Source organism: Carassius auratus, chromosome 16, assembly GCF_003368295.1.
Source record: "Carassius auratus strain Wakin chromosome 16, ASM336829v1, whole genome shotgun sequence".
NCBI lineage: Eukaryota > Metazoa > Chordata > Actinopteri > Cypriniformes > Cyprinidae > Carassius > Carassius auratus.
This window is the reverse complement of record NC_039258.1, coordinates 23835995-23844907: the sequence shown is the minus strand read 5'-3', so window position 1 is coordinate 23844907 and position 8913 is coordinate 23835995. Positions and strand designations below refer to the sequence as shown.

Sequence of the window (8913 nt, the reverse complement as noted above, 5' to 3'; positions counted from 1 at the left end):
GCGGACACTTTTATCCAAACCAACTTACAGTGCATTCAGGCTATACATTTTTACCTATCATGTGTTGAACCCCCAACCTTGAGCTACAGGAACACATTTTCTTACTTTTAAGCGAAAATTTATGCATATGTAGTTGTAGAACTATATTTTAAGATGCAAATGTTAATTACATGTTAAAAAATGCATTTAATTAAGAAACATTTATTGAAGCCAGCAGGTGAATCTCATCGTGTGTGTTCAGCACCAGGGACAGCGACTCTGATCGACACATTGAACAAAAGCTGAGAAAAGTCCACCGTTTATTATAGTGAGCAGATTTGAACATTCCCCGTCTCGAGGAGATCTGTGCATTTGTGTGATGCTTTCTTAACAGTGACACTTGTGAGTCGTTGCAACAAGGTCCGAGTTCGTCTAAAAGAATGATCAATAAAAACCAGCAACATATGCATGCCAAAGAAATGATAAAAGCTGGAACGAAAGTAGTCTGTAAACTCTTTTCAGTCTTTCAGAACATAAACTTACAGTTAATTTACATAATCTGAACGTGCGTCAACCAAACCAATAAATATATATAAACCGACCCCTCGCCAGTGAGATGTCAACACAGCAATAAACATACATTTCCTCATGGTTTTATGCAACAAAAAGTATTTTGGACCACAGTCTGGTATTTGTTTGTGAACTGAAAGCGTAAACAGCTATTCCAAACAGTCTTTCTGGTGTGCTAGGAGCAGAATATTTTATTCACCCCTTTTGGAAATGGCGTACTGTCCTTGCTGGGCTCTTGCTGTTGTGTTTTTATCATGTTGTTGGAGCGTCCCAGGGCTCCAGTCTCTAAGATCGACCCTTTGGTCGAGGTGGTCCAAGAAACCGTAGTGTTCGTGTGTGCTTGGTTCAAGGAGCTGTGTCTAAACAAGGGGTCGTGAAAAACTCCATCTACCCAGTTTCTGAGAGTCGTGACAGGTGAGTCCTGCTGTCTCTCCAGGCCGCTGACAGGTGAGGAGGCGGAGGGCGATGGCTGACAGCGAAGCATACACGAGGAGTACTCTGTCGCGGTCTGGGCCAGAGACCAGATGCGGGGTTTGCTGTCCAGTAACGGATGGCCCTGCTGCTGGAAGCACGTTTTGCTGTGCTCACAGTCTTCTGAAGTGCTTTTCAGGCCGCTTTTGGTTTCGAGCAGCCCGGGAATGGAGAGCTTTGGAGACGCTTCTTTGAGGCGGTCGTCAGTGGTCTCCATGTGTGTGTTCATGTGAAAGCGGTGCTTGAGTTCACACTCGGAGCTCTCTGACTCGATGGTGTCAAAGTCGTCCAAGTCACTCAGCTGCAGCTCCTTGTCCTCGCGACTTTTGCTCTCTGTTCAGAAATAGTGATGGAGTAAGTGGAGAGCGAGAGACAACAAAACATACAAGTCTGAGAATGAACAAGCAGACAAAACTAACTAAATTCATCCACATTATAAAACGTATCACAATGTGACCCTGGAACACAAAATCAGTCATAAGGGGCTTTACAAATAAATAAATAAAAGATTTATGCATAAGCTTGATAAATAATCTTTTGATTGATGTATGGTTTGTAAGGTTAGGACAATATTTGACCATAATACAATATTGAAAATCTGGAATCTGAGGGGGCAAAAAAATAAATAAATCACCTTTAAAGATGAAGTTCTTAGCAATGCATATTACTAATATGTTTAAGGTAGAACATTTACAAAATATCTTCATTGAACATGATCTTTACTTAATATCCTAATGGATAGTCCAAACAGTAAGTTGTTGTACAATAAAATAGTTAGAAATAACAACTGCCTTGGAGAGCCTTTCACCAGAGCTTTAAAAGTTTGCACTTTTCAGGAACATCCTTGAGAACTCAGATTGCTCAGTGCTGGAGTGTAAGTTATTTATTTATTTTTGTTAAATAAAAATATAAATTATGTTTTAAAAATTGGGTAAATAGGCCTAATAATACATTGATACAGAATAGGATATGTGAAGTAGGGAATTGAGCTGACCGTCATCATTGGCTTCACTCTTGATTTGATCTTCTTGCGACCCATCTTCATCATCATCCTCGTACTTCTTATCGTCTGAGCCCTTGTTTCTCGGTGGCCATGTCATCTTGTTCTCCTTCTTGAGTCTTCTTCTGGCGTTGGCGAACCAGGTGGACACCTGCGTGAGGGTCATCTTGGTGATGATGGCCAGCATGATCTTCTCTCCTTTGGTGGGGTAGGGGTTCTTTCTGTGCTCCTGGAGCCACGCTTTCAATGTGCTCGTAGTTTCACGCGTGGCGTTCTTCCTTCTGGTTCCTCCCTCCATAGATCCGTATCTGTGGCATGAGAGAAAGAAAGGTGTGGTGGGAAACAGACACTTGCTGCTTGAGCACCTGCCCCTTTTCCCCTTGATGCCCAAAGTGCCCTTTTGTCAAGGCCATTTATTATTATTATTATTAAAACACACTTTTGTGAAGGCCTGCCCAATCTAACTATTCGTTAAATTTCTGAATAATAATTTAGCCGTAAATAAAATGATCGACATGATGACCTTTCACCTGACGATCTCGTCCAGGGCTGCGTTTCCCAAAAGCATCGTAAGCCTAAGTTGATCGTAAAAACGATCGTACGATTGATCTTAATATTACGGTCTGTTTCCCAAAAGCATCGTAGCTTAAGTAGCACTTGAAAATCTTCGTAGATCTACGAGTGCTCTGGAGTAATCGTACATCCCCAAGTGCATTGTAAGAAGACAGATTTATGAGGACACCTGCAGGACAACCGGCAGATTACACTTTTATCTAGATTTAACACACTGCAACGCGAGTAATATAATAATATTTTGATTGTACTTTATTGTACACTTTATTGTACTCGTTTATTGTTTACATGAATTTATAAATGAAATAAATAAAAAGGGGAAAACAAGATAAAAAAAACACATCTTTGTTTTTCTCTATCTCCTCTAAGAGGACATTAATTTCATCCTTTTGAAAGGTATCTTTTTTTTTTTCAGCCATTTTGTCAGTGTCTCCGCCTGTATGTAGGTGCTTTATATAGACTTGATTGTATTGATTGGTAATCCAAAACAGATGACAATTATTAGGTTAAACGTTCAGAATACGATTCCATATAAGGTTACATTTTAGCACTTCGCGAATGGACAGCGACTCCTAAGTAGCACGTAGAGCGCGTTCTCGCGCGTTCATGTTAAGTGCATTTTTGGGAAACGCTCGTGGAATTGCTGCGAGCGTTCGTAAGTTTGCACGTAGAAAACGCTCTTAAGAGCTAAGATACATCGTTATCGGGAAACCCGGCCCAGGATGATTCCTCACGTTCAGACACCTTTAGTAATTTAGCGCAGTACATAACATCCGCGGCTGCCGGTGAGTGGAGTTATCAGCGGAGTGCTTGATTATTTATATTATTACATTCTTATTATTTTACAAGAGCGACGTTAAGAGAGCATGCACAGCTGTTTATATTGCTGTGTGTAGCCTGTGGAAGTAATGTTAGCTGCAGCAAGGGGCTATAATATTTTTGTTCAATATTTTCCTAATGACAATTTTATGATTGGTTTAAAAGGCTACTACAAACACATTTTTCCCATTTTAATCACAGAATAAGGCAGGAAATATACCTTATAGTTTCTATATTAAATGATATGTCAATCAGTATTGCATTATTCATATAATTTATTTATTTACTTGAAAAACACTTATCTCAATTGTGTGTTTATTATCTTCATGTTTCATCAGTAACTTCTGCTTTTTATTCAGCTCAGCTACATTGATAGCTGGATGCTTTTGTCCATATTAGGGATTTCTTGCACATCATAAGTTATTACTTCTGTGAGTCTGTTTTGGACGTACTGTGTGAGAGCGCCCTCTGGCTTTGAGTATGAATTAAACACACACTGCATGAGAGACTTCAGTGCTCCTGATGTTCACATCTCCTTAATTTAATTATGAATATAGCATCAGGTCAAGATTGAAATCTAGAAACTTCTACCTGAACACACCTGCCAGAATAAAGTGAAGGGGCTGTATATATATTTTATTAAAATTAAATATTGATTAAATATTAAACAATTAGCTTACATTGTTCAACATAGAGCAATATAAACAAAGGTGCCTGTTCTCTTTTAATCTTGCTGTTTGATTGAGAAAATTTTAAAGGTTGTCTTTTTATGTTATCCAACTAAACTATGCATACTTTGGACTATTATTATTATTACAGTATTAAAATGTAGAGTGCATTACAATAATTATCACAACACTGATAAAACAGGTGTATACTGATTTTCTCATCCTCATAATAATTTTCATAATCATAGATATCCTCATAACTCTACTGTAAATAAGACAGACATTTTCTGCAACAAAAACAGTATTGTTTACAACAGCAAACCACCATACCCTACACTCAGTTATGATAATGATGATGATGATGATGATGATGATGATTCAGTTTCTAATTCCAGAGTAATTAAGAGGTCCAAATAAGTAAAATAAAAAAAGTCTTAAAGTTTTAAACTTAAAAGGTTTTTTTTTTTTTTTTTTTTTTTTTTTTTTTTTCAAAACTGCGTCAGGCATTAGCTGCTGTATCAGTCCTGAAGCGTCCGTGAAGAAAGGAGCACACCCCTATTAAAAGCCGTGTTCATTGTGGCCCTTTCAGACTTTGAGCACCTGCCCCTCGAAAGGTCTTTGGACGTCACTGGTGGGAACAGTTTTGCAGTGTAACACAGAAACGCAAATACTTGTATTTCCCTAAGGCCCATAAACTTTCTCGCATTTCTTTTTTTAACAGAGCGAACACATTGCTTGATCGAGTGCACCGGCCGAGAGTCTGTCCATTAAAGCACTTCAGTGCAAACCCTGAAGGCCAAACACGATATAACATCAAATATACATCAGACAAGTGACTTGGTATTCGCTGAAAAAAGCGTTCGTATGAATGCGGAAATTATTCCTTCAATTTGTTGAGCGCTGCCTATGGAATTGATCCAGATGAACCGAGTCATGTTAATTTTCAATCAGAAGACTCTTAATGAATGGGATTCATTACCTGTCATACTGGTACTGTCCCAGGGTGGGATCGTAAGGGTAGTATGCGGCAGCCGGTGTAATACCCGCATGCGCAGACGCACTTCCGTCTTTAGCATCAAACGTTCCCTGGAAATAAATACAAGAGCTGTCAGCAATTAAACTTACATTTATCATGATTATTAATATAACCACGATAGTGAACAAATATGATGCTTATTCTAAACAAGGAGACCGTGGTATATAGTAAACAATCCATGAACCTCTGCTCTCATGCATACTACACTCTTAAAAATAATAATATGTTATTATTATTATTATTATTTTTTTTTTCAGTGATGTCATGTAAATAACCATTTTTTGTTCCCCAAATAACGAACCGTTTTGAAGAACACTGTAGAATAAAAAAGAAGAAAAAGAAAATACATAAAAACGTTATTTTTTAAAGAGTGTAGTATGCATTAGAGCACCTTTTTTCCTTCTTCAAAGAACCTTTTCTGCATTTGAAAGGTTGCATGGATGTTCAAGTTTCTTCGTGGAACATCAACCAGAACCGAGTGTAGCTATATACAAAGTAATATAAGGTTCGTTAATGTTCTTGTTTTATAATCTACTTTTTTTCCCTCAGATATAGAAATGCATACAGAGTTTTGGTGATCTAAACACAATGACTCACTGCTATAACACATGCCATTATTATCATTTATAATCGCGCGTGGTCTAAACTCACCAAAGAGTAGAAAGCGGACGCGTCAGCGCCGTAGGTGACATAGTTCCCGTAGCCCTGTCCGCCGGTGTAAGGGCTCCCGTAGACTCCCAGCGCGGCGGCGGAGCTCAGCTCGTGTCTGGCGGTGGCCAGCAGCCTGCTCTCGTACACCGGACAGTAAACGGGCGTCTGCGCGGACGAGTCCGAGATGGATCTGGTGCTCGACTCGCAGCAAGATGTCAGGGAGTTGGTGGTCATGAGGAACTGGAACATTTGGAAATGTCACAGCATGAATAAAACAGCCACCTGCAAACCTGTACGAGTTTGGCAAAAATGCAGTGAATGTTTTTTTTTTTTTTTTTTTTTTGGCATTGGTCACTGTCGGCCCCCACAGGACGATGCACTTTATGGATCACGGCCAAAAAGCAACTGTTGTCCCCCTTCCCCTGTCATCACATCTGCACTTTTGCATGTGTCTGCGACTCGGACGCGTGTTTGTAGATTTGTAAATCGTTGTAAACCCGATTAAACCTGTATCTGTATCTTCAAACCCGCGGCGCGCGCGAGCGCTTTCCCCTTTTAACAATCTGAAGCAATGTTAGAATAAGCGCTCGACTCTTACCTGAGGTGCAGAAGAGTAAGGATATCCGAACTGAGGATAGGACATCGTAGAGTGCTCCCGAGACTGCAGGTCTGCTGTGTTTCAGTGCACCGATTGATTGGTAAAGCATAAAGCTGCCGGACGCTTATAGGGCGAAGCGCAGTACCATCATGTTTAATTTGCTTAAACTCCTTCCTGAGATGGATGCTCTCCTATAGCACTATTAAACTTCTACAGCACAGCCGCGCGCATCGTCAAGCATTAGTTGAATTGCCGTCTTTGATGTCAGAAATACATATTTTGCGTTATAAAAACTAGTATTAAACACGTCAGCCCAGATGCGGGTTGTTTTAAACGCCGGTGGCTCTGACGTCAGAAGAAACCCAGTCAAAATGACCAGACTCTAACTTTAATATGCATTTCTCTGGATAAAAATCCCAACGAGTGACAGAGGGGTGGGACACAATTCACCTCTAATTGAGCTTATCAATTAAACCGAGTTTTGGAAAAGAGCTTGCTCTGCTAAAATCTGACCATTAAACCGTATCTTTTGTTATATCGCTTTTGCAGCGCCATTTTTATCTCAGTTTATTCAGAAAAAAATATATAAAAATCAAATGTTTGTGTCTGCATTAACAAAGACCTATACATTACTTTGAAAAAGAAAGAAAGCACCCATTTTAATTTAGATATCATAAATCATATTTAGTACACAATCAGCTGCAATCGTGGTTCAGCAACAAATCCGATATTAATTCGAATTAATATGCATTAAGTTTCATAATAATAAGTCTAAAACTGCTATACTCAAGCAAATACTTAAGCGTCTGTATACTTCATGATTTGTCTATTTATCACCGAAATAATAGTTACTATAAAATGTTTTGAGAGATCTATCTATCTATCTATCTATCTATCTATCTATCTATCTATCTATCTATCTATCTATCTATCTATCTATCTATCTATCTATCTATCTATCTATCTATCTTCATTGAGATGAAGTGCTGGAGGTGTGTTGCTGACTGTGGGTTCAGACATGTGAGAAGCCCCGGGGTCACAGTCAAATTAATGATGATGTACTCCTCTTTTCCCCAGCTGGAGAACTGCCTGCTAGAAACGAATCTGCCCGCAGTGACAGCTCGATTGCGGGTGATTGATGACTATCCTGAGACCGGCCAACATAATATAATATGGGCCGCATAATTGCTTTCATTTACAGATGAAGGTACTTGTCCTCAAATTGAGATAGACTTTTATCAGGCAAGTTTTCCCCCCTTCACCCTTACCCTCTCACTCGGCATGCGCTTGAGTTTGGAAAATAAGTGTTCTGTGAAATTAAATTAGTCAGACAATAAGCGAGCAAATGTCGCCGTGTGTGTGTTAATGGACGCGAGGTCACGCGCCTGACCCGCTCCGCCTTCATTCGCTTTCATTTACTAAGTGACGGTGGTTTTCTTAACGGAAAAAATAAATAAATAAAAAATAAACAAACTATTATTAATCAAAGTAAATAATAATAATAATAATAATAATAATAATAATAATAACAATAATAATAAACTATTATTAATCAAAGTAAATAATAAAGTACAAATGATCTAAGAGGATATCAGTTAATAGTCATGATAATACGTATATTTTACAGTATGGTCCTGGACATATCAGGCTCAAACGCGAGCGCGCACTTGCACTCGGAGCTAAATGAGTCCTTTTCTTCCTCTCTGAAAATAACCCGTGACACTTTATCTCAAGTAACATCAACTCTATGATTGATTCCTCCTCACACACACTAGTCTGCAGTGAAAACAGGTAATGCATCTGTGAAGTCTGATGGGCAGGTCGGCAATAGCTTTCCGAATACATTTACATTACCTTACATTACTTTTTTTTTTTTTTTTTTTTTTTTTTTTGTGCTGGTGTTATTTGGGTCCCTATTAAACGCGCTCGTATAAGCTCAGTGTGCGCTGTTGTTTTTCGTTACAGATTAAAACGACACATGGATCAGATATAACGCGCTGTATTTAATATAAATAAAATAAGTTCAAAACGAAAGAAATGCGCTCCGAGACAGTTAAACATGATTTAAGAATATCTCTGAACAATGAGACAAGTATTGCCAAATATCTGATCGGATAACAGGATACATGTCGCGCATAAATCTCGTATAAAGTCTCATCATCTTTATAAGATGCATGAATTACAGCTCGAAAGCACATGACATCCTTTTGTTGTCTCCGACAAAACCAAGCGCAAATCAATCATGTTTCCTCACCTCCTCCTCCTTCAGCTCACAGCAGAAGTCTACACATCTCATATAAGCCACACACCTACATCCTTTAGCACCACTACAACCGCTGCACATTGAGTTAATTAGGACAAATATAATATACAATTACTGGAGAAAATTATTTCATCTGAGGAGCAACACTATGGTTAATACATGATGCTGATTATGAGTTTACACAAACTGTTCATTCACTGAAAAGAGAAAGAGAGAGACACATTATTTGCATGTGGAAGGTTGTAAATAATTATATATGCTTAGATATATTAATACATTCTCATA

General features: G+C 38.7%; 1 protein-coding gene across 1 annotated transcript; it reads right to left on the bottom strand.

Moving 5' to 3' along the window:
* Positions 1 to 286: 286 nt before the first annotated feature.
* Positions 287 to 6896, bottom strand: LOC113116584 (iroquois-class homeodomain protein irx-4). The gene is made up of 5 exons (XM_026284824.1): positions 6366 to 6896; positions 5768 to 6007; positions 5060 to 5166; positions 2015 to 2328; positions 287 to 1353 (listed from the first exon to the last, which is right to left on the bottom strand). Exons 1-5 carry the CDS (start codon positions 6408 to 6410, stop codon positions 725 to 727), a joined length of 1335 nt encoding a protein of 444 aa, XP_026140609.1. The 5' UTR covers positions 6411 to 6896; the 3' UTR covers positions 287 to 724.
* Between the last annotated feature and the right edge of the window lie 2017 nt (positions 6897 to 8913).

What these genes read in the sequence shown, in the direction of transcription:
- LOC113116584 (XM_026284824.1), bottom strand. Translation starts at nt 6,410, where the DNA reads ATGTCCTATCCTCAGTTCGGATATCCTTACTCTTCTGCACCTCAG. An exon ending in CTTACTCTTCTGCACCTCAG is followed by an intron (nt 6,008 to 6,365) that starts GTAAGAGTCGAG and finishes CAAATGTTCCAG; the next exon opens with TTCCTCATGACCACCAACTC. An exon ending in CGTCCGCTTTCTACTCTTTG is followed by an intron (nt 5,167 to 5,767) that starts GTGAGTTTAGAC and finishes ATTTATTTCCAG; the next exon opens with GGAACGTTTGATGCTAAAGA.